The 26,344-nt window shown below is 36.7% G+C and overlaps 1 protein-coding gene across 6 annotated transcripts in view; it reads left to right on the forward strand.

Moving 5' to 3' along the window:
* Window positions 1-26,344, forward strand: part of NAA25 (N-alpha-acetyltransferase 25, NatB auxiliary subunit) — a 75,340-nt gene that overhangs the window by 12,047 nt on the left and 36,949 nt on the right. For 5 of the 6 annotated variants that reach the window (XM_081283397.1, XM_081283396.1, XM_081283399.1 and 2 more), the window contains 9 exons: window positions 551-689; window positions 4,663-4,781; window positions 11,469-11,543; window positions 13,217-13,324; window positions 14,062-14,140; window positions 17,079-17,190; window positions 17,751-17,840; window positions 18,740-18,909; window positions 21,659-21,771. In XM_081283397.1, coding sequence (XP_081139523.1) covers window positions 551-689; window positions 4,663-4,781; window positions 11,469-11,543; window positions 13,217-13,324; window positions 14,062-14,140; window positions 17,079-17,190; window positions 17,751-17,840; window positions 18,740-18,909; window positions 21,659-21,771 — 1,005 coding nt within the window. The remainder of the gene's footprint in view (window positions 1-550; window positions 690-4,662; window positions 4,782-11,468; window positions 11,544-13,216; window positions 13,325-14,061; window positions 14,141-17,078; window positions 17,191-17,750; window positions 17,841-18,739; window positions 18,910-21,658; window positions 21,772-26,344) is intronic. The other variant, XM_081283398.1, reaches the window with a different exon arrangement.

The following is a 26,344-nucleotide window of genomic DNA, read 5'->3' on the forward strand; positions in this document are numbered from 1 at the left end:
AGGGACTCGCATGTGCTAGGCAAGCGCTGTACCTCTAAGCCACAACCCCAGCCCCCTCTTTGGTTCTTTATACATTTCCTTTTCTGTTTTTTTTTTTTTTTTTTTTTTTTTGGTACCAGGGATTGAATTCAGGGACCACATCCCCAGTCTCTTTTTTAAATTTGAGACAGGCTCTCGCTAAATGGCTTCGGTCTTGGTAAGTTATTGAGGTTGGCCTTGAACTTGCAATCCTCCTACCTCAGCCTACTGTGTCACTAGGATCACAGGCGTGTGCCACCATGCCCAGCTCCTTTTCTGTACTTTTATTTATTTATTTTTGGGTATGAGGAATTGAACTCAAGGTCACTCAACCACTGAGCCCTATTTTTTGTGTGTGTGTGTATTTAGAGACAGGGTCTCACTGAGTTATTTAGTGCCTCGCTGTTGCTGAGGCTGGCTTTGAACTCATGATCCTCCTGTCTCAGCTTCCTGAGCTACTGGGATTATAGGTGTGTGCCACAGTGCCCAGCTCTGTACTTTTAAAAACTGATTTTTTTCTCCTTCCTGACAGGTTTTAAAAGCAATTGGTTTACAGAGAACTGGGAAGCAAGAGGAAGCCTTCACCTTGGCACAGGAGGTGGCAGCCCTTGAACCCACAGATGACAACTCACTACAGGCACTGACTATTCTTTACCGAGAGATGCATCGACGTGAGTTTCTTTTCATTGCTTTTTAAACCTGAATTTACAGTTTTTTTTTTTTTTGTTTAATTATTTATTTGGTTTTTTTAGTTATACATGGTAGAAAATATTTTGACATATCATACATACATGGAGCATAACTTCCTATTTTTGTGGTTGTACATGATGTGGAGTTACTTTGGTCATGTATTCATATAAGAACATAGGAAAGGGTCTAGGGTTGTGGCTCAGTGGTAGAGCGCTTGCCTAGCACATGTGAGGCTTTGATTGTTAGCCCCACAATAAGAAAAGGACTGTGGATGTAGTTCAGAGGCACAGAGGTAGAATGCTCCTGAGTTCAATTCCCAGTGTACCAAAAGGAGAGTGAATGAATGAATGAATAAAATAAAGGTATGGTATTCATCTGCAGCTAAAATAAACATTTTAAAAAAAGAACATAGGAAAGTTATGTCCAATTCATTCTACTGTCTTTCTTGTTTCCATCCTTCCTCCCATTCCCTCATTGTCCTTTGTCTAATCTGATGAAGTTTTATTTCTCTCCCCACCCCTGTCCCCGCTTATTGTGAGTTAACATTCACATATCAGAGAGAACATTCAGCCTCTGGTTTTTTGGGATTGGCTTATTTCACTTAGCATGTTCCATCCATTTATTGGTAAATGCTATAATTTCATTCTTTATGGCTGAGTAATATTCATTGTGTGTATACATACCATGAGTTCCTGGTTTTGGATAGTTCTTTTTTTTTTCCTCTCTCTCCTTTGTTATACTGGGAATCAGGAGGATTCTACCTCTGTGCCTCTGAACTACATCCACAGCCCTTTTTTATTTTGAGACTAGATCTCTCAAAATTGCCCAGACTGGCCTTGAACTTGTGACTCTCAGCCTTCTGAATAGCTGGGATTAGAGGGCTGCCACCACCCATACCTAGCAGTTTTCATGTGCTTCTGATCTGGTTCTGTTCTGTTTTGTTTTGTTTGATTTGTCACTCATGATTTGCATGGTTAATAGTAAGGAGATTAATATGTTAACCATGATTTGTGAAGACTTTTATTTTGGGGGGTACTAGGGATTGAACTCAACATCCACAGCCATATTTTATATTTCTATTTGGAGACAGGGTCTCACTGAGTTGCTTAGAAACTCACTGTTGGCTGAGACTGGTTTCAAACTCACCATCCTCTTGCCTCAGCCTCCCAAGCCTCTGGGGTTATAGTTGTGTGCCACTGTGCCCAGCGATTTGTAAAGACTTCACAGACAGGATAGTTTACTTTGTATTAAGTTCCTTGAATTGAAACGATTAAAATGAATTTGTTTGTAACCTTATGGTGTGCTTAAAGAAGCCCTTGTCCTTATTTTAACTTCAGTTTTTTAAGTTTTATTTTTTGGAGATCTTGCTGGGTGTTTTAACTTTTTAATATGGAAAATTTCAAATAAACGAAAGTAGAATAGCATAATAATCCCATTGTAACCATTATTTACCTTTAGCAATTATTAATACATGGCTAATTTTATTTTGTCCATACCTTACCCCACATTATTTCAGAGCATCTTTCATTTCATTGGTAAAGAAGTTGCATTAAATAAAGTGTTGTTGTTGTTGTTGTTTTGTGCTATTTGTTTGTTTTTGGGGTACTGGAGATTGAGCTCAGAGGCATTTGACCACTGAGCCACATCCCCAGCCCTATTTTGTATTTTATTTAGACATGGTCTTACTAAGTTGCTTAGCACATCGCTTTCTACTGAGACTGGTTTTGAACTCATAATCCTACTGCTTCAGCCTCCTGAGCCACTGGGATTATAGGCATGTGCCACCGCACCTGGCCTTAAATAAAGTTTTTATTGTTGATTTTTTAAATAATTTTCTATGAAATCATACATTTTTTTCATAACATACTATGAAAGAATATATTGCACGTAAAAAAATAGTAAATTTGATACATAATGAATACTCATGAACTTACCCCTCAATTTAAGAAATAAAGAACTATTGATATTAGATAGGCTTTCTGCGATGTTACTCATTAATCTCAGTTCCCCCATGAGGTACTTGATACCTTGAACCGTTTTTATTCATTTCCCACCTTGCTCTCTCCCTCTCATTCCTTCCTCCCTTCTTTTCTTTATACAAAGCAAGTGCTCTACCACTGAGCTACATCCCTAGCCCTCTTACTTTTCTTTAAATAATCACCACATTTCTTTTCCTAACTAATAATATATTATTACTTGATTTTGAACTTTATGTAAATTGTTTATACAGTATACTCCATGATTTGCATTTTTCCTCTAATATCCAAGTGGTTGTGCTCAATTCATTTTCGTTGCCAGATAATATTTCACTAGGGGACTCTGGGCATGTAATTGTTATGCCGTATGACGAATGTCATCATTTTCTAACGATACTGGCAGTTTGTGATTCTTTCACAACCTTTTCAACACTTGGTTTATTTTGTTTTCTTTCTTTGTTTCTTCTAGGGATTGAACCTAGGGCCTTACGCATGCATACTACCCAAGCTAATATTTGGTATTCCTTTTTTAGGTGGTACTGGAAATTGAACCCAGGGGTACTACTCTGTGGTGGAGTTACATCCCCAGCACTACCCCATCCCACCCCCCAATTTTAAAAATTGTTTTTAAGTTGTAGATGGAGATAATACTTTATTTTATGTGGTGCTGAGACTTGAACTCAGTGCCTTACACATGCTAGACTAGCACTCTGCCACTCTACTACAGCCTCAGCCCAGCCCTTTTTATTTTTTATTTTGAGATAGAATCTTGCTAAGTTGCAAAGCTTGGCCTTGAATTTGGTGATCTTCCTGTCTCAGCCTCCTGAGTTGACAGGAATATAGGTGTGTACTACTATGCTTGGTGGAATGCTTAGTGTTCTTAACTTTTAAACCTACTGGACATAAAATGTTATTTTATGGTTTAATTTTGTTTTTAGTTCTTACAAAAGATAAAACTTGATATAAAAGGTAAAATAAAACATTTTTATAAAAGGTAAAAGTTGAAGTATTATATCTGATTATTTAGATGTTATATTGATTCAGGTATATTGATTCTCCTCTAGTGTTTTTAAAAAATAATTTATTATAGGCACATTGGCACACAGTAATCCCAGTAACTTCCAAGTCTGAGGCAGGAGAATTGCAAATTTGAGGCCAACTCAGGAACTTAGCAAGACTCTCTGCAACTTAGTAAGACCCTGTCTCAAAATATAAAATAAAAGGACTGGGAATGTAGCTCAGTGACAGAGCACCCCCAGCTCAATCCTGAGTACCTAAACCAAAAAAAAAAAAAAAAAAAAAATCCATTTCACAAATGTTGGTGATGGTTTCTCTGTGCCAGGTACTGTATCAGTATGAGTCAAAAATGAAGAAAACTCTTTTCTGCCTGGATATTCCTCAAAATTCATAATGGGAAATGGATCATTAGGATGTATACCGCATTGTGTATTAATAAATGCTGTAATAGAATTATTTATAAGATTCTAAGATGGCAGAGAGATACACTGATGCAGTTGGACTGGAGAAGCAGAGACGGTGTTCAGGGAGGGTCTTGCAGAGAAGATTACTATCTGAATTGGGTGTTGGATCATGCTCACTAAGTATAAAAGAAGAAAGGAGAATCTATGTGGAGGCAAGAATATGAAGGCATGGAGTTATGATACATCACAGGGAGTCTAGTGGAATTATAGTTTGATGTATCTAGATGATAAACTGGGAGAAAGGGAGGAGAGAGAGAGGCCAGGTCCTGGAGGGTCTGTAAATACTGTAAATGTGATGAGGCTTGATCTAATCCATGTTTCATCCTAACAACATGTAGCAAGGGAATAGTAATGACCAGGTAAAGCAAAGCAGATATCTCTTTCTTTAATGATAAGCGATATCTCTTTTCACCAAATAAGAGACAAATTAAAATGCTTTTAGGGTTTAATTTATTGGAGTATGACTAAATCTCATTTTTTTTTTTTTTTAATCTTAGCGGAGTTGGTTACAAAACTTTATGAGGCAGCTGTGAAGAAAGTCCCCAACAGTGAGGAGTATCACTCTCATCTCTTCATGGCTTATGCCAGAGTGGGTGAATACAAGAAAATGCAACAGGTAACTTATTTCCCAAACCTACTGGGCTAAGGGATTTACTATTAAAGGTAAAAGTCTCTTTAATGTGATTTAACTGCTATGAATGAGAGTGTGTGTGTGTAATTGAATTCATATATTTGTGTGTGGAGATCAACAGTTATTATTACAAGTTCTTTAAATGTTTTATTTGGGAAAGAATTGATTTTTCTTTTGTGGCTTGATGGTATGTTTTGTTTGGTTTTGGTAAGTCTGGGTCAAAGTGTCCCACTGGTTAGATTCCTGTTGAATTTTCAGAAAATGGGCAGAAATCCCAGAGCAAAAAGTGAACAGTCTACAGAAACTTTAAAAAGTTTATATCTGATTTGTAAATTTAATTTGTTTCTGGCCTATGGAGATGTTTTAAACCAACAGGGGAAAATGCCTCATTTTCTGGAACAGTGTGTTTTTTTGTTATTTGTCTGCCTGCAATGATATATTTACCAATTATTGTATTTTAGGTGTTCTTTGTATATATTTGAAGGAACCTCATTTGGACATGTTTGAACTAGTGTGTTGGTAAAGCTGATGTCCCAGAAAAATGAAACCTGCTTATTAAGTTAGGAAGTCAAATTAGTGTTTTTGGTTTTTTTTCCCAGTACTGGGAATTGAATTCAGGGGCTCTCTACCCTTGAACTACATCCCCAACCATTTTTTTTTTTTTTTTTTTTTTTTTTTGAGACTCTCATTAAGTTGCTGAGACTGACTGTGAACCTGATATCCTCCTGCCTCATCCTCCCAAGTATCTGGAACTACAAGCCTGTGTTTCTAGAGCCAGCTTAAGCTAGTGAATATATATATATATATATATAATTTTTTTTTTTTTTTGGTACCAGTGATTGAACTGAGGGGCACTGAATTTTCAAAAAAAAATTTTTTTTGGTAGTTGTAGATGGACAGAATGACTTTATTTTATTTGTTTGTTTTTATATGGTGCTGAGGATCAAACCCAGTACCTCACGCACACTAGGCAAGCACTCTGCTGCTGAGCTACAACCCCAGCCCCAAGCTAGTAAATTTTTTAATTTTTATTTATTTATTTTTGGATAGTGGAGATTGAACTCAGGGGCACTGGACCACTGAGCCACATTACCAGTTCTATTTTGTATTTTAGAGACAGAGTCTCACTGAGTTGCTTAGCTTTTGCAGAGGCTGGCTTTGAACTTGGGATCCTGTCTCAGCCTCTTGAGCTGCTGGGATTACAGGCGTGCATCACTGTGCCTGACCCCAAGCTAGTATATTTTTTTTTTTTTTTTTTTTTAAAGAGAGAGTGAGAGAGAGAGAGAGAGAGAGAATTTTTAATATTTATTTTTTAGTTCTCGGCGGACACAACATCTTTGTTGGTATGTGGTGCTGAGGATCGAACCCGGGCCGCACGCATGCCAGGCGAGCGCGCTACCGCTTGAGCCACATCCCCAGCCCAAGCTAGTATATTTTTAAGGATTGCTTTTTTATAGCTGATCTTTGTGGTTCATGCCTATAATCCCAGTGGCTCAGGAGTCTGAGCAGGAGAATTGCAAGTTCAAAGCCAGCCTCCTCAACTTAAATAAAGTATAAAAAAGGACTGGGGAGGCTACAGTTGTAGCTCAGTGGTAGAGCGTTTGCCTAGGATATGTGAGTCACTGGATTCTTTCCTCATCACCACATGAAATAAATAAAATAAAGGTATAAAAAAAATCACATTTAATAAAATGACTCATTTAGGGGCTGGGGTTGTGGCTCAGTGGTAGAGTGTTCGCCTAGCATGCACGGGGCACCGGCTTTGATCCTCAGCACCACATAAATGTAAAATAAAAGAGATTGTGTCCACCTAAAACTAAAAAAAAAAAATTTTTTTTTTTAAATGACTCATTTAAAAAAGGGGTATGGTACTGGGGATGTGTATCTGTGGTTAAGTGCCCCTGGGTAAAATCCTTGGCCCAACAAAAAAGAATTGCTTTTTTTTTTTGTGGATACGATGCCTTCTGAAAGCAAAGCTTTTTTATTTTATCTTATTATTTACCTGAAATATCAAACTATAATGATTGCTAAAACGGGTAGGGTGAAAGATACCATGTTATTGTAAATACTTACTCCTTAAAATCAATATTTACATTCCTTTATGCAGGTTTCAAATTAGAAGAATTTCTTTTTTGTCCAAATGTAATTCCTTTAAAAAATTTATCATAATTTATTGATCTTTTCAAGAAAAGTATTCAGAGATTGTCATTTTATTTTAATGTAAAATAAAAAATTGGCAATACAAACATATCTATACATATAAATTCTTTTTTTTAATATTTAGTTTTTAGTTATAGGTGGACCCAATATCTTTATTTTTATATGGTGCTGAGGATCGAACCCAGTGCCTCACACATGCCAGGCGAGTGCTCTACCTCTGAGCCACAACCCCAGCCTGATACATATAAATTCTTAATGACATTTCTACTTCTAGGCAGGAAAAAAGTGTGTGTGTGTGTGTGTGTGTGTGTGTGTGTAATATAATTTTGGTACCTGGGATATAACCCAGGTTACCTCTGAGCCATAACCCACCCCCCAGCCCTTTTTATTTTTTATTGAGACAGGCTCTCATTAAATTGCTTAGGGCCCTGTCAAGTTGCTGAGGCTGATCTTAAACTTGTGATCCTCTGAGCCTCCTGAGCTGTTGCAATTATAGGTGTGCACCACCATGCCCAGCTGGAAAAATGTGTGTGTGTGTGTTGTATTTTTTTAGTTGTAGATGGACATAATGCCTTTATTTTATTTGTTTTTATTTTTGTGTGGTGCTAGGGATCGAACCCAGTGCCTCACGCATGGTAGGCAAGCGCTCACTGAGTCACAACCCTGGCCTTGGAAATATATTTTAAACAAAGTTTCTTAAGAGTATGTACCAAAATGTTACCAGGGTATAAAGCTATGGTTGCTTTCATCTTGATTTATGTTAATTTTAATTATGTTAATTTTATGATCCAATAGAATACACATGTACTGTGTATATACACACATTCATGAAAAATGATGAGTTCATACAGTAATGATATTCATGTAAATTTTGATAAAAGGAAAAGAAATCCATACTGCTTTAACATTTTTGTATAGCTTAGCTTGACATGTTGCCAGGAGTATATACATTCTTTGTTTTTGGAGATACTGCTTTAGTGTGGTTTAACAAGTTAAGTTGTTTAATATGGTTTAACCATATATTGCTTTTGCATTATTCCATTCTGATATATTGGAAGAATGAAGTAGTCTAATTTTCTTTCTTTTCTTTTATTTATTTATTTTTTGTTCTGCTTGGATAAATCCTTGTTCATGCTAGGCAAGTGCTCTATACTGAGCCACATCCCCAGCCTGGAATGTGTAATTTTCATACTACCTTTGTTGTTTAAAAGGTAGTTTAAAATTCTTTAACACCCCCCCCCCACCCACACACACACGTTTATTTTGAATGTAATATGTCAGTCAAAGGTAATAGGTATTTTACAAATTTAATGTCATGTTTCATGAGAGTGAAGGCTTTTGTTTGTTTTGTTCAATGCTGAATCCCCATTGCCTAGAGTAGCATCAGCATAATATCTGGAGGTTGGAGGAAAGGAAGCCAGGGAATCAGAAAATTTACTCCAAGTCATATGCTTGACAGGTAATATTTAAAACCACCGTAAATGAAGAGTTGTCGTTCATACATTTGTACCTTAATTAGACTTTCCTTTTCTTGTAAATGATATTCCTGTTCTGAGTCACCAACTTAGAGCCATGTTTTAAAAACTTGTCTATCATCAAAATTTTCTGTATCAGCAGATCTTCTGCAAGTCTGCAAGATGACAGGATATGGACCTGAAAGTTTTATTTTATTTTATATTAAATATATATATATATATATATATATATATATATATATATATATATATATAAAATATATTATATTATTTTATATTAAATTTTTATATTAATTTCTGATATTCTGCAGTCTTTTTTCTTTAGGAATGTCATCATAAAAATGTTTCCTTTTCCCAGATAAGTAAAATGGACTTTCTAACACTTTCCATTCTTTACCTTCAGAGTATGTGTACCCTGTTAGGCACCTCAAATCATCCCAGGTGCTTTATCTTATGCTGTATATTCATTCTGTCTGCACATCATCTTGATTCTGCCTCTACAGTGCTTTTAGTTTTTTTAATTTGATCTACTTCATCCTGGTTTAGCGCCTCATCCGCTCTTCTTTCCTTTCTTCCTATTTTGTCTCTTTACTGCACTGCTGACATACTCTTCCTTGAGGAATAAAGTTTTGTATTTATCATTTCCCTACTCCATGGAGGCTCCTTTTTGAAATCTTTACAACAAAGGTAACTCTACCTCTTAACCCATTCCCCTTACTCTCAGATGTCCTTTGATTTTCTTTCTATTTTCCTTCTTTCTTTCCATCCATTTTGGGACTCTAACCCAGGGCCTCCTGCATGCTAAGCAAGTACTCTAACCATCTTGACTTATTTTCTTTAATGCTTTGGTTTTTTTTTCAGACTAATTTTTTCCCTACTCATATTTGACATACTCACCCATTTAACTATTCAAATATACTTGAATATTTATCCTTACCCCCAATCTAGGAAAGACATTCTGTTTGACTTTCATGGTCCATATGGAGGAGTGCTACTTGAGAGAGGCTTTTTTTTTTTAAACAGGTTTTAAAAATAGCTTCTTTTATTTTTTTAAAGTAATATGTGCATTAAAGGAAAAATAGAAACACAAGCAAAGAACAAAGTTATCTACTCATAAGCAGCTTAGTTGGATGCATCCCCACAGGTTATATGTATACATACACAACATTCCATTTTGTGTGAATGAGATTGTAGTGTGTATCATGCTTTCCCACACATCATATTTACCAATTGAAATCCCAAAGCTACATGAGTATTTTTGATAACCAAGAATACACCACACCAGCTGGGCCCTATAGTTCACTCCTGTAATCCCAGCAGCTGGGGAAGCTGAGGCAGGAGGATTGGGGGGGTTCAAAGCCAGCCTCAGCAACAGCAAGGCACTAAGCAACTCATTGAGATCCTGTCGATAAATAAAATACAAAATAGGGCTGGGCATGTGATTCATAGTTCAGTTTCCCCTGAGTTCAATTTCCTGTACTCCCTGAAAAAGAATACGCTACACCAACTCAATCTGTTAAAAAAAAGTCGTATTCCTTTCTTGGGGACAACACATTTTTCCTTAAAGAGGAGGAAAGGAAATAAACCTTACATTTTCTGGAAACACCTAACTTGATGTTTTTGGTTTTTTGTTTATTTTTATTTTTTTGTAGTGGAGATTGAACCCAGGGGCTTTACCACTAATATACATTCCAAGTCTTTTTGTTGAAATTTTTATTTTGGGTCAGGATCTTGCTAAATTGCTCAGCCTGGCTTTGAACTTGTAATTCACCTGCCTCAGCCTTCCAAGTTGCTGGAATTACAGGCAAGTACCACCTTGCCCCGCTCCTAGCATAGCGTTTAGTATATGACAATTTTATAAATTTTATTTATTTTGGGGCACTGAGGATTGAACCCAGGGTGTATTGTGTGCCAACAAGCACTCTACTACTGATTTATATCTCTAGCCCTGTTTATTTTATTTTGAGACACTAAGTTGCCCAAGGCTATCTTTCAACTATCAATCTTCCTGCTTCAGCTTCCCAAGTAGCTGGGATTATAGGCGTGTGACATTTATCTATCTACCTACCTATTTATTATCTTTATCTTATTTATTTATTTTTATGTGGTGCTGAGGATTGAACCCAGGGCCTCCCATGTGCTAGGTGAGCACTCTATTGCTGAGCCGCAATCCCAGCCCCATGACATTTATTTTTATCACTAACTAAATTTTAGTTATTTGTATACTTTCTTTTCCTAGGTGTTATTATTATTATTATTTTTTTAATGGCAGTGCTGGGAATTGAACCCAGGGCTTTGTGCATGCTAAACCTTTGGGACAGAGACTCAAATCTTTGTATCTTTGGCAGGGATAGTTTCTTCTGCCTTATGGGGCTCCATGTAATTTTGGAAGTAGACTGATGATTGGTGAAAGTTTACAAGATATAAAGTAGCAACTATGATAATTAGCTGATGGAGTTCTTAGCTTCAGTTACTAGTTGGCTAATTATGGACAGATTTTTCAGTTATTTGAATAGATGTATTTCACTCTTTTGTGCTGTCCTTGCTTTGAAGTATTAGCATATTATACATTTCAGTGTGAAAGGATTAGCTCTTAAATAGTGATATATTGAAAGAATTTGAGTATTTTCCTAATAATTATTTTTTAAAGTTATATCATAGTGATTTTTTTCTGATTTTTAAGTTCAGATATACTATCTGGTGTTTTTTGTTTATTTGTTTTACTATAACTGGCTAATGTGGTGTCTTCAGTAAAGACTGCTTATTGATATACCTTTATAATTCAAATTTTGTGTTTGCTTGGTTGTTACTAGAACTACACTGAATTGCATTTGGTGAAATATCACTCATGATGTAAAAATTCACCTTTGTGATTACCTCTGTTGCTGTAGCCACCAGGTTACTAGGCACTTAAACCAACTGGGATTTTAATTATGTTGCAGTTCCTTTGGGAAACTTCTTGCCACATATCTAGGTTATTAATTGGTCTCCATATGATGTTTTCTGAATTAAGTATTTATGACTCTCTGTCTTTCAGGCTGGCATGGCTCTGTATAAGATTGTCCCCAAAAACCCTTACTACTTTTGGTCTGTGATGAGCTTAATTATGCAAGTGAGTATGGCATTCAGAATGGAATTGAGGTTTGTCTTTAAAATCATCATATTAATGTGTCTTCTGAATTTCTTGGGTAATGAATTGCAGTGTGTGTATCAAACAAGGACTTTACATCTTGTCAGTTGACTTTTTTTTTTTTTTAACCCCAGTAGTGGGGATTGAACCCAGGGGTGTTCTATCACAGATCTACATCACCAGTACTTTCATTTTACTTTTTATTTAAAGACAGGGCCTTATTAAGTTCTCAAGGCTGGACTAATTGCAATCTTCCTACCTCAGCCTCACAGGTAGCTGGGTTTACAGACATATGCCATTGTGCTGGCCTATCAGTTGACTTTTTAAGTTGGGGATATTTGGTATTCTTTATGAGTTGGTATATTAGTTTATTTGTATGCAGCATGGTGTATTTCCTGAGGCTTTGATCCATTGCTGGGTTGTTTGATCAAGTTAACTGGAAGTGTTTGGTATTTTAATCTGATGTTTATTTTAAAGACAATACTGTATGTTAGTGAGCAGGGCATTGAATTGGGTGGTCTTGCTTAAGCATTTCTCCTTTCTGAGCCTCAGTTTGCTCTTTTGCAGAATGGAGACAGTTATCTCCCAGAACTGCTGTAAGGATCAAAGTGAGATTTTTATGTAGGAAAGGGTAGGGAGGAAGGAGGTAAAATGTGGTGATTAAGAACAGATGTTCTGGGGTCAGACATGTCTGCCTTCAGATACATGTGGCTTTTACCACATGAGCTTTTAGGGGAATGTCTTAACCTTAGTTTCTTTATAATATTTACCTTGAAAAGTTGTTTGCAAGGGGTGAGTTCTGAGCAGAATCTCCAACAATGTTAAAATTACTAATGTGTTAATTTTAATTATCAATTTAAATTAATTAATAATAAAGTGCAGGAAAAAGAGGAATTGGCATTTCTCTTCTCAATATGTTAACATCTTTTTTTAATATTTATTTTTTAGTTCTGTTAAAATCTGTTTTATTTTTATGTGGTGCTGAGGATTGAACCCAGTGCCTCATATGTTAGGCGAGTGCTCTACCTCTGAGCCACAATGTTAACATCTTTAAAAAAAAAAAAATATGTGAGGGGGCTTAAGAAAAAAAAAAAAAAGATACCCATAAAGCTTTCTTTTTCAAACACCTGACCATATCCTTGATCTTTACATATTTCTAGAGAAATGTATGAAAAACCTATTTAAAAGTTATGTCATATCATGGAAGTTCTGTATTTCAAGAATGCATGGGGTAGTGATTCTTTTTTTTTTTTTTTTTTTTTTTTTTTTGGTAACTTTGGGAATTGAACCCAGTGGGGGTTCTACCTCTGAGTTACATCCTCTGCCCTTTTTATTTTTTATTTTGAGACACGTTCTCACTGAATTGCCTAGGCTGGTCTCAAACTTGGAATCCTCCTGCCTCAGCTGATTGAGTAGCTGGAATTACAGGAGGGGTACACCATACCAAACCTGGTAGGATGATGAATGTTTAGTAAAGAAATCTCTTATAAAGCCAACTACTCTATAATGTATAACTTTGGCAGATTTAGATTAGGTCTAATGTATGACACAGTGGATTGATAAGTGTGTGCCAGAATCACAGTAATGGTCTTCATGATAATATTAAATAGTTCAAGCAGAGAATTAGAATTCAATATGTATCTTCCCTCTTCTAGTCTATATCAGCACAGGATGAAAACCTCTCAAAAACGATGTTTCTGCCCCTTGCTGAGAGAATGGTAGAAAAAATGGTGAAAGAGGACAAGATAGAAGCTGAGGCTGAGGTGAGTGTTTTAAGCCCAACTTTTGTACCACTATTTTGAATTGCAAAATTATGTACTGTTGTTTTGTTCCATCTGTATAGCTGGGTTTCCAGTCTTGTCATTTCTGTATACGTGAAGCTTTGGAAGCTCTCTGCTTAGGTTTAATGAACACTGAGCTGTCTCTAGCAAATATTGCAAGCTGAGATGTGTATGGATGGGGAAGACACTGTTGTCTGATTATTACTATCTTTCACAACACATACTAAATCAGTCAGGGTCACTCCAGGAGAACTGGGCTAACACAAATTAATGACACAGACAGAAAAATACCTTTTTCTTTGGGTTCTGTGATTGCCCCTCTGACTCAGCTCCCACAAAGGAGGCAAGGCAGGAAAGAAAGAGGGGGCATGCCTCAAACCCAGGTTTTATTGGGGGAGGCTGTTCAAAAGAACATTCCATTCATATTAGGCAGAGGGGTAATGATACAAGGGCAGCCCGCTTGCACTAGGTAATGCCCACTCCCAAAGCTGTGCTCTTCTGCTGAGTGGAAATGGGGATCTACTTCCCTCCCTGTCAGGGAAACCAGTCTCCACATTTTCATCACTCAAAGCTAAGGGATGCTCAGCTCCTGTGTGGCAGTTTCCAACAGCTTCATCTCATTAGAAGATAGTATCATTTTCTATTATTTTAAAAACTTTCGTATGACTATCTTTTATTGAAAAGTTTCAATGATTACACTTGTTTATTTCTTCTACAAGGTTGAACTTTATTACATGATCCTGGAACGACTGGGAAAGTATCAGGAAGCCTTGGATGTCATTAGAGGGAAATTAGGAGGTAACTATTAAAGTTTTCCTTTTTTTTTTAATTTTTATTTTTAATTGTAGACGGACACAATACATTTATTATTATGTGGTGCTGAGGATTGAACCCAGTGCCTCACATGTGAGAGGCAAGTGCTCCACCACTGAGCTATAATCCCAGGCCCCTGTTAAAGTTTTCTTAGAGTATTTTTTCCTGTTAAGACAGGAAAATTGTTAATTGAATCCTCTATATGAAGAAAGTCCTTCCTCATACAGAAACAGAGATATGAAGATATAAAAGAAAAATCATGTATGATTGTCACCTTGTTATATTTTGTACCAGGGATTAAACCCATGGGCACTTAACCACTGAGCTACATTCCCAGCTCTCTTTATTTTTTATTTTGAAACAAATTCTCACTGAGTGCTTAGGGCCTGCCTTGGTAAGCTCTGAGATTGGTCTCCAAATTGTGATCCTCCTGCCTCAACCTCTCAATATGTTGGGATTACAGTCACGTGCCACCATGCCCAGCTAAACAACTGTCTTTTTTAGTTGTAGATGAACCCAATACCTTTATGTTATTTATTTTTATGTGGGTCTTAGGATTGAACCCAGCACCTCATGCATGCAAAGCAAGCACTCCCACTGAGCTACAACCCTAGCCCTAAATTATTTTTTTGTGGGGGGGTTGGTTACCAGGGATTTAATTTAGGGGCACTTGACCACTGAGCTCAGCCCTATTTTGTATTTTATTTAGAAACAGGGTGTCACTGAGTTGCTTAGTGCCTCGCTTTTGCTGAGGCTGGCTTAGAACTCCCAATCCTCCTGCCTCAGCCTCCTGAGGTGCTTGGATATCAGGTGTGTGCACCTAAACTCCCTTTTTTTTGGTGTGTGTGTGGTGCTGGGGATTGAACCCAGAGTCTTCTGCATGCGAGGCAAGCACTCTGCCGGCTGAGCTATATCCCTGGCCCCTGAACTACTTCTTTTTAAAATTTATTTATTTATTACATTTGAATCAGACGGGATATAATTATATCCCATCTAAACTACTTTTTAATTGAAAATAATTTTTGGATTGAGAAAATTCAAGGAGTGTGGAAGGTATCCTAGATCTAAACACCTACCCCAGAGTCTCTTTCATTTACTAGTTCTTTATATCCTTCAAAAGGTACATGTTCCCCTCCATTTTATTTTTTGGTACTGGGGGTTAAACCCGGATCCCCTTTACCACTAAGTTACATCCCCAGCCCTTTTTATTTTTTTGTTTTGAGTTAGGGTCTCATCAAGTAGCTTAGAGCTTTGCTTAGTTGCAGAGGCTGGCTTGAAACTTGCTATCCTCCTGCGTCGCTGGAATTACATGTGTGGGGTTTTTTTTTGTTGTTGTTTTTTAATTAATATTTTTTCAATGGTTCATTCACAGTCAGTGAGAATAACTAACTGTATATGAGTAGCCCCATATCTTTCATTAGGTGCATTCATAAAACGACTTTGTTTAATACAGGCGTATGTATCCTTTAGTAGATTATATATGGTATTGAAACTGTAATGCTATTAAATTGTGTAGAATATAGAAATTATTATTTAAATTTTTTTAATATTTATTTTTTAGTTGTAGTTGGACACAGTACCTTTATTTTATTTATTTATTTTTATGTGGTGCTGAGGATCAAACGCAGGGCCTTATACCTGCTAGGCAGTTGCTTTACCACTAATCACAACCCCAGCCCTATTGTTATTTTATTTTATTTTTTTAATATTTATGTTTTAGTTTTCGGCGGATACAACATCTTTGTTTGTATGTGGTGCTGAGGATTGAACCTGGGCCGCACACATGCCAGGCGAGCGCGCTACCGCTTGAGCCACATCCCCAGCCCCATTTTTTCTTTTTTTCCCAGAGTGGAAAGTAGAGGCTTTATTAAAGGACAGCAGAAAAGACTTCTCCCCCAGGAAGAAGGGGACCCAAGAGATGGAATCCCCCCATTGTTATTTTTATTGTAACTTATTCTCTAACTTTAGCATTCTTACAGATGGGTAAAATTCTACCATTCTGTTTTTATTTAGCTAGATTATAAAAATATGGATAATTAAAATTTAGATTCTGTACAGGAAATTAATAATGTAATTATTATTATCCTAATTTGCTAAACTATCCTCAAAGGACAAGGCAAATCTTATCTCGTCAGTAGTCTAGTCCCATTTTTTTTTCCTGTTCCTAATTGTTGGGAAAAACTCAATCACTTCTCATTTTTGTCTTCCATTTCACTTTGCTTATCCTATCAGCCCAACCCTCCTTAATGTTTTAGGACTATACAGATTGAATAAATTTACCAGTCTTTAGATACTATTTTTTTGTTTGTTTGTTTGTTTTGAGTAACGGGGATTGAATTCAGGGGCACTCAACCACTGAGCCACATCCCAGCCCTATTTTGTATTTTATTTAGAGTCAGGATCTCACTAAGTTGCTTAGCGCCTCGTTATTGCTGAGCCTGGCTTTGAACTCGCTCTCCTCCAGTCTCAGCCTTCTGAGCTGCTGGGATTATAGGCATGCGCAACCATGCCCATTACTATTGAGTTTTATAAGCCTGTCCCACATACTCAATCCTCAGCCCAATATATTGTGGATCCTTGTGTTTTACTGAGAAAGTTATAAAAATTTAGGGTCAGAAATATACTTTTTCCTGCATATGCTATCGTGCATGCTTATAAGGCTGGGTCAGGAAGATTTTGAAGTTGAAGCCATCTTGGGTAACATTGAGACTCTGTCTGAAAATAACAATAACAAAAATTCCGTAATGTATTTTTTTCTCTTTAGCAAAATAACTGTTATAAATTAGTAATTTATAGCTAATAGTGGTAATATTTTCTTAGAGTGTGAATGAAAAAATGTGACATTTTTCTTGTGATTTGACTTTATTCTGGTTGTAAGTAGAAATGAAAGCAGTTCACCAACTTTTATAACTTTTAATTGCAGAGAAGCTGACCAGTGAGATTCAGAGTCGGGAAAATAAATGCATGGCTATGTATAAGAAGCTGAGCAGGTGGCCAGAGTGTAATGCCCTTTCCAGGCGCCTCTTACTAAAAAAGTGAGTAGATGCTGCTTTTTGTGCTATGAGACTGCAGTGAGGCTTTAAGACCTCACTGTAGACACATTTTATTTGTGTATTTTGAGATTGCTGGGCATAAAATATTCTTGTAGTTATGTTCTGGATGTGTTTTCAATGAGCCTTCATCTTTTAGTAAAGAGAGATAATGGTACTTTTACCACCGTGATGCTAAATATTAGTTGAGTCTTGAGAATGAATGTTGAAAATTATTATTTGTCAAATTCAATAAAGCTTAAAATAAGGCTTCCTTCCTACCTATGCCACCTCCAGTTTGATAGTGCTATGTGGGGAGTTTTCTGTTAGGAATATTAGTTTTCTAGACCTGGTCATTTTATTGAAGTACAGAGTAGTCTGTTTCAAGTTTTTACTTTGAAAGTGACACTGGAGTGCTGCCCTTTTAGGGCTGCAGAGGGAGGGGTGGATTATTCTTGGCACATATGAAAGTAAAACTTAGAAAATTAAGTTAACATCATGGTTCCTAAGGCAGATTTGTCACAACTTGGGTTTAATCCTGTGTGCATCATTCAATCTGATTTTAGCTCAGATGACTGGCAGTTCTATCTGACTTATTTCGATTCTGTCTTTCGACTGATTGAAGAGGCCTGGACTCCTCCTGCTGAAGGTGAACAGTAAGTCATCTTTTTTTCCTGAATTATAGTGGCTTTTTTTTGGGTACTGGGGATTGAACCCAGGGGCACCTAACCACTGAGCTACATCCAGATCCCTGACTCTTTCCCTTTTTTAACCTTTAATTTAGAAATAGGTTCTTGTTGTGTTGCTTAGAGCTTCCTCTCTCAGTTGCTGAGTCTGGCTTTGAAATTACAATGGTCCTGCCTCAGCCTCCTGAGTTGATAGTATTACAGGTGTGTGCCACCACGCCCAGCTGTAGTGTCACTTATTATTATTATTTTTTTTAAAGAGAGAGAACTTTTTATTTTTTATTTTTATTTTTTTTTAGTTTTCGGCAGACACAACATCTTTGTTTGTATGTGGTGCTGAGGACCGAACCCGGGCCGCACACATGCCAGGCCCAATAGTGTCACTTTTTAATATGTGGTAGCTTAAGAATTTCATTGTCAGACATTTTAACTCTCCTTTTCTGTCTTATAATATATTCCTTTGAAAGTAAGAATCCCCCCCCCCCGCTTTTTTTTGTGTGTGTGTGTGTGTGTGTGCGTGTGTGCTGAGTATTGAATTCAGGGGCACTTGACCACTCAGCCACATCCCCAGTCCTATTTTATATTTTATTTAGAGACAGAGTCTCACTGAGTTGCTTAGCACCTTGGTAATTTGCTAAGGCTGGCTTTGAACTCAGGATCATCCTCCTGCCTCAGCTTCCCAAGGTTACTGGGAATTAGATTTACTGGGATTACAGGTGTGTGCTACCACACTAACCATTTTTATTGTTTTATAATTATCAAGGTGTTGTTTCTTGTTTGAAAATTTTTTCTTAATAATTTAATTTGACTTTTAACTTGGGGAAGGATAGTAGAGACAATAACATCTTTTTTCATGTGTTTATATCTAGCTCTTTAGAAGGAGAAGTACATTATTCTGCGGAAGAGGCTGTGAAGTTTATAGAAGATAGGATAACAGAAGAATCTAAAAGTTCTCGCCATCTCCGCGGACCACATCTAGCTAAATTGGAGCTGATCAGGCGCTTACGAAGTCAAGGTTGTAATGATGAATATAAATTAGGTAAGAAAATATGATATTTGGGAAACCTAGAGAAGATACAGGGATACCCTTAGTACTAGAGTGCAGTATTCATTATCTGAGGCCTATAATGAGAAAGTCATGTTGAGGAAGGAAACATCTTTATTATCTGCGAATATTTACTAATGAACGGATCACTTACAAAATTATTTCTCTGTTACTCATTCAATTTGGCCTAATGTTTTCATTTTTTCCTGTTCCATCAGAGCTGTTGTTAACACAGTAAAGTTAAATCAGTTCCAATAAAAATTTCCAGGTTTGTAAGTTTTAGGATTTCGTGAAGTAGATGAAAAGTTGTCTTAAATCTGTTCCAAGCACTCACAAAACTAATGTCAAAGGACTACTGGACAGAATTCAGTTAGCAGCTAAAGAGAAATTTTAAATTTCTTCTTCTTTTTCTTCTTCTTAAGTTTAAATTTATAAAGGGAGCAAAGATTGATACCAATAGTAAAGCATTAAGAGAAGCCTTTCGGAAATTTGATGAAGCCCTTAAATGTTTTATAAATTAGTTTCTTAGCATCTCATTGAATCAGAAATGTAAGATGTTATATTGTGCTAGTTCATGATTTCGTTGACCCCCCCTGCCAAAAGCAGCTACTTCTCATATTGAAAATTACCTTATAGTTTTAATAATACCTGATTTTTGCTAATTTTTTTAACATTTTTTTTTTTAAAGAGAGAGTGAGAGGAGAGAGAGAGAGAGAGAATTTTTAATATTTATTTTTTAGTTCTCGGCGGACACAACATCTTTGTTGGTATGTGGTGCTGAGGATCGAACCCGGGCCGCACGCATCCCAGGCGAGCGCGCTACCGCTTGAGCCACATCCCCAGCCCGATTTTTGCTAATTTTTAATTTTTTTTTTTTTTGGGGTGGTGCTGGGGATTGAACTTAGGGCCTTTGTATGCTAGGCAAGCACTCTACCAACTGAGCTATATTCCCAGCCTAACTTTTGCTAAATTTAAGATAATGAACTCTCCATTGTTCAGCTTCATTTTATATGTGTGTGTGTGTATTGTAGATGGACACCGTATCTCTTTGTTATTAATGAATTAATTTATTTGTTTACATATGGTGCTAAGGATCAAGCAGGGCCTCACATGCTAGGCAAACTCTACTGCCAAACTACAACCCCAGCCCTCAGCTTTTTTTTTTTTTTTTTTTTAGTTATACACAAACACAATATCTTTATTTATTTTTATGTGGTGCTGAGGTTTGAACCCAGGACCCCACACGTGCAAGACAAGCACTCTGCCACTGAGCCACAATCGCAGTCCCCCTCAGCTTCTGATGAAACTATTTTCCCCATTTATTGATATCAAAGCTTTGTCCTTGTTAAAAGTTAATTAAAGGCTAGGGTTATGGCTCAGAAGTAGAGCACTCGCCTAGCATGTGTGAGGCACTGGGTTCGATCCTCAGCACCACATGAAAGTAAAATAAAGATACTGTGTCCACCTATAATTAAAAAATAAATATTTAAAAAAAAAACAACAAAAAAGTTAAGAGGTTTTTTTGGGAAGCCCAGTTGTTCTGATATAACGAGCACCTCCAGTATTTGAAATCTGTTCTAGAACATCTCTGTCCTTTTTAATTATTCAATGTCCTTGGCAGAACTTTCTAAAATTAACTGTTCACTTTTCTAGCATTCCTGTTGTAGCTTATTCATAGCCACTTTTCAATTCCGTGCTGATTTCTCTTTCTTCCTCTTTTTTCCTTTTTCTTTTTTTGCAGTGGGGATCAAACCTGGTACCTTCCACATGCTAGGCAAATGCCTTACATGAGCTTCCTCCTCAGCCTTGGCTTCTCTCTTTGGGTTTACTTCAGTAACTTCAGTCTGTGCTACTTCCAGATCTGCAAATGAAAATGCCTATATTTTCTTTGCAAAGCTGAATTTAAAAGTGTCTGAATCTGCCTTGAATATCTGCTTTATCTACCCCTGCGTCTTATCAGCCCCCATCTTGCAAATGTGAATTTGTCTAGTAGGCATAAATTTTTTTTGCCAGACCAGTGAATGATTCTTAGTTTCTTTTGAGTCACAGAGTTCTTTGAAAATCTGGTTAAAGCATGGGTATTTCTTAACAAAGAATAGGAAAAGGAATTTAGACATACAATCTTACAGAAACCTTTTATTAAAAATCCTTGTTTCGGGTTTGGCGTTGTGGCTCAGTGGTAGAGCACTTGCCTAGCATCAGTGAGGCACTGGATTTGATTCTCAGCACCACATAAAAATAAATAAATAAAGCTCTATTGACAACTAAAAAATATATTTTTTAAAAAAATTCTTGTTTCTTAAATCTTATGTCAGTTTGGGAACATTTTATTTTTCTATTTTTATTTTATTTTGCTTTTAATTGGAAGGAAATTAGAATGAACTGGTAGTTCTCTTAAATTCAGGTTTAAATTTTCTAACTGTGGAGAGAAGCTGTGTTTTTAACGTTTGCATATAATCTTATGTTTTTGTTTGGGTTTTAATGTAAGTATTTTTGCTATGTAAATTTTAACTGAATAAGATAGCTTCATATTTCCTAGGTACAATAATAGGGAAGCTGAAAACTCAAATGTAAGAGTGAACTTTAAACCAATATGCATCCAGCCCTCTCTTATCTTCATTCCTTGTCATTCAAGCATTAAGCAACACTTTAATTGAAATATTTCCAAATTAGACCTCTCACTTAAATTAGGAATTGCTTCAGTTAGAAATAATATAATAATGTCCCCCCTCCCTGCCCTTAGGTGACCCAGAAGAATTAATGTTCCAGTATTTTAAAAAGTTTGGGGATAAACCGTGTTGTTTTACAGACCTGAAGGTGTTTGTTGACCTCTTGCCTGCTACACAGGGTACAAAAGTAAGTATGTGTCAGAATTCGGTTAAGTGCCTCTATTTACTAAAAGTAGATAACTATTTGGGTTTCCTTCCTGTAATGTGTGGGACTGATGAATATGAGAACTATAACTGCCCTGGCAAGGTAAGTACTCCAGGTGCTATCACATTGAAAGCTCATTTTTTCTCTCTCTTTTTTTTTTTTTTAACCTGGTACTGGGGATTGAACCCAGGAGTACTTTACCACTGAGCTACATCTGCATACCTTTTTATTTTATTTTGGGTCCCAGTCTTGCTACGTTTCCCAGGCTGGTCTTGAATTTGCCTCCTGCTTCAGCCTTTGGAGTAGCTGGCCTGAAGACTTGATTTCTTGTCAAACTAAGCCCTTGTGGGAATAAAGCTGGGGCAAATGACTGGATTCTTCTTTTTAAAAATATAATTTTATTTTGAGATAATTGTGAATTTACATGGATTTGAGGAAATAACAGAAAGATCCCATATAGCTTCATTCATTTTGCCCCAGTGGCAACATATTGCATAACTATAGTGTAATATAATTAGGAAATTGACATTGATATAATCTATTGAGCTTTCTTAGATTTTTACCAGTTTTATAGGCATTTATTTGTGTGTATATATTTGCGTAATAGGAGTGATTTATCAAGTGCCAAGCCCGGCTTCGCTTGTGATCCTCCTGCCTCTGCTTACTGAGTCACTTGGATTATGTTCAGACCTACACTGCCTCTTTTCATCCATAGCCACCTACCTGTACCTTTTCTTTCCCTCTCTATCTCTAGGCAACTACTAATAAATTTTCTGTCTATAATTTTGTCATTTTAAGAATGGTATGTAAATGGAATCATGCTATGTGTAACCCTTTGAGTGGCTTTTTTCCCTTAGCATTATTCTGTGGAGAATCATCCTCATTATTACGTGATTCAGTGGTTCATAGCTTTTTGTTGCTGAATAGTATTGCATAGTATGAATGCACCACAACTTCCTTAACTAATGAGCTGTTGAAAGTATTTTTAGATGCTAGCTATAATAAATAATACTGCTATGAACATTTGTGTACAGGCTTTTTGTGTGAACACAAATCTTCGTTTCTATTAGAAAAATTACCCAGATACCCAGACATACAGTTGCTGGATTTTAGGGTAGCTGCCTGTTTAGTTTTTCCTGAAATGGTTGAACTGGTTTTTCCTTCCTTCCTTCCTTCCTTCCTTCCTCCCTCCCTCCCTCCCTCCCTTCCTTCCTTTCTCCCTCCCTTCCTTCCTCCTTCCCTCCCTCCCTCCCTCCCTCCTTCCTTCCCTCCCTTCCCTCCCTTCCTTCGCTGGAGATTGAACCCAGAGACTTGTGCATGTGACAGCTGAGCTACTTCCGCAGCCATAAACTGTTTTTCGTTTTAAATTCTCACTAACAAGTGAATGATTTAGTTTCTCTGTATTCTTACCAGCATTTTGTGTTGTCACTGATTTAGTCATTGTGGTAGGTGTAAAAGGGCTGGAATATATTGCTCAGTGGTAGAGTGCTTACCTAGTATGTCCGGGTTTACCTCTAGCACCTCCAAAAAAAGGGGGAAAAGAAAACAATAGGTGTATAATGATTGTTCCTGTATTTATTTACCATCTGACTCTCTTCAGTGAAATGTGTCTTTTGCCTATTTTCTAATTTATTTGATATTTTCTTTTCACTCATGAGTTTTAAGAGTTCTTTTTACTTTCAAGTTCTTCATTGTAGATGAAATATTTTTTCCCATTCTGTAGGTTATCAGTTTATTCTCTTAACAAAGTCCTTTCCAACACAAAAATTTTTAATTTTTATGAAATGCAGTGGGCTCTTCTTTTAATGTCTTGTCTCTGACATGCTAAAAAGTGCCATAGTTAATCACTGATTATTTTAAACCTTGATTTATTCTGCTGAAGCAGTCTGAAACTGAAGTGTCAGGGACTTTTTTTTTATAACTTTATTTTAGAATGATTTTAGTTTTATAGAAATGCTGCAAAAATAGTACAGAGTAATTGAATACTCAGCTTCCTCTAAAGCTGGTGAATATTTTAATAAGTTAATACTTTAAATAATTATATTTGCCACAATTTAGAAACTGATGTTGTTATATTACTATTAAGTAGCCTCTAGATTCACTAAGGAAGGCATTATTCCAATAATGCTCTTTTTCTGTTCCAGCATTTGATGCAGGACACTACATTATATTTAGTTGTCATGCCTTGAGCGTTTGGCAATACTTGAGGGTGAAATCAGGGCTTATGCATGTATTGAGTTTTTGATGTGAATGAACCAAGGTAAATCAGTTCTATATATCGTGGAGGGCCTGTGTGTTTTGTACTCATACACAGCAATGTGTTTTGGGACAAATTGCCCACTCATTGATGGGAACTTTATATCTTGTTCCACATTAAAGAATTTTAGTGCTTAGCCTGAAGTATCCTGGGCAGTTGGAGTACTCTACCCACTGAAGAATTATGTACCTGAGGTGGAACAGAGTACCATGCAAAGAAATAATAGCACATATAAAGAAAGCCAGTGACTTCTGTCTATTTTGCTCAAAAATAATTCAGCGAAGGTTGTATCAAAGGTTAGAAGTCTTCCTGTCATAGGGCCACCACCATCTGTTTTCCCAGAAAATCTTCCATTGTCTCTATGGGGAATGAATGATATACATTGGGAGCATAGGTCTAGAGATGAGTATTTTTTTGTGACCCTATCTTGAATTCATCAGGGCTCTGTAGGTGAAACATCTTAGGCATATGGAGTAGTGTATTCCCTAACTGGCAAGGAGTCCCAGTGGTCTCTCCATGGGGCTCTTACATGGCTGTCACCATTTATGTTTGTTTAGTAGAGCAGTTCTTGGGATACTGTGCTTAAAGGGCTCATACCAAGCGCAGGAATTTCTGGATGAATTATAATACATCCAAACTAGAGGGTTCTGGGTTGTAGGAGGATTTGAAAGCCCCTGAGAAAGAAAAATGATTGCCTGGAAAAGAAGTTTGATCTGGTGATGACAGAGTAGTAGATCTATTCACAGATTTACAAGTTATCTTGTAGAAGAGAGAAGAAAACAGAGAATTCAGAGTTTGGCTCAGTGAGAAAATGATATTTTTAGTAGTCAGAATTCTTTAAAAGTACAGTATGTGAGTTTTGTGTTTCTGGAAGGATTTAAGCAGAATCTAGTTAACCATGTAGAATGGATTCATTGAGTGCTTTGTTCAAAAAATCTTAGATCATCTCATGTGACCCCCATATGGTAAGATTTATCTACTCACAGGAATCCTGCTGGAATACTAGCAGTGATAAGGATGGTCATTGTTCTGAGTCTAAGGATTTAAGCTGTTTCAATCTTATTTTGTAATCTTATTCTGTATGAATTTTAATTTTGCTGTCACAGCTTTTTAACTTTTTAGCAGGATGATTTCAGTAGCTAAAAATTCTGTCACTCAGCAAGTATGTTTGTTGGAGAATTTCAAACTACCCAATAGTATTCAAGCTGAGAACTGCTGTTGAAATGGATTGTGAACCAGGTCTTTCAAGTATGACTAGCCAGTAAGAATGAACCATCAAATCTAGTAATTCTGAAGTGGCTTATGCAGGAAGATATTTTAATATTTTGTTTTCTTTGCCTTGATGTTTTAGAATCAAACAGAATTACTCTAGTTTTTAAAGAGTTTTTTGCACAGCAAATTATTTATAGACTAGAGCCTGGGGCTGTAGCTCAGTGGTAGAGCACCTGCCTCGCATGTGTGAGGCACTGGGTTCGATCTTCAGCACCACATAAAAATAAATAAAGATATTGTCTTCAAGTACAACTAAAAGTATATTTTTAAAAAATTTATAGACTAAAAATGTGCATATTTATTTCATAATAAAATCTGAAAGACTCACTAAGGAAGGCATTAAGAAATAAACATACAGTAGCATGCGCCTGTAATCCCAGCTGTTCTGGAGGCTGAGACAGGAGAATTGCGAGTTCAAAGCAGTGGCGAGCTGCTCAGCAACTCAATGACACGCTGTCTCTAAGTAAAATTTAAAATACAAAATAAGGCTGGGGATGTGGCTCAGCAGTCAAGTGCCCCTGTGTTCAATCTCTAATACCAAAAAAAGAACATAACTAAGGCTTGGGTTTTAGCTCAGTGTTAGAGTGCTTGCCTCACATGTGTAACACTGGGTTCAATTCTTAGCACCTCATAGAAATAAATGAGTAAAATAAGATCCATCAACAACCATATACATATATACACACACACACACACACACACACACACATATATATATATATAAATAAAAGCATGGATCATTTTTTTTTAAAAGAATAGTTACAACCAGTATATAAAATGACTTGCAAGGGGGCTGGGGATATACCTCTAATGCACAAGGCCCTGGGTTCAATTCCCAGAACCACCAAAAAAAAAAAAAAAAAAAAGACTTGCAAGAATGGTAGAGCTGGCAATAGGAACTATATAGCCTTGTAATCAAACCAGTAATGCTAAGTGGGCACAGTGGCACTCAACCTGTAATCACAACAATCCAGAGGCTGAGGCAGGAGGATTCCAAGTTTGAGGCCAGCCTCAGCAACTTAGTGA

Source organism: Spermophilus citellus, assembly GCF_964194105.1.
Source record: "Spermophilus citellus genome assembly, chromosome: 3".
In the NCBI taxonomy this organism is placed as follows: domain Eukaryota; kingdom Metazoa; phylum Chordata; class Mammalia; order Rodentia; family Sciuridae; genus Spermophilus; species Spermophilus citellus.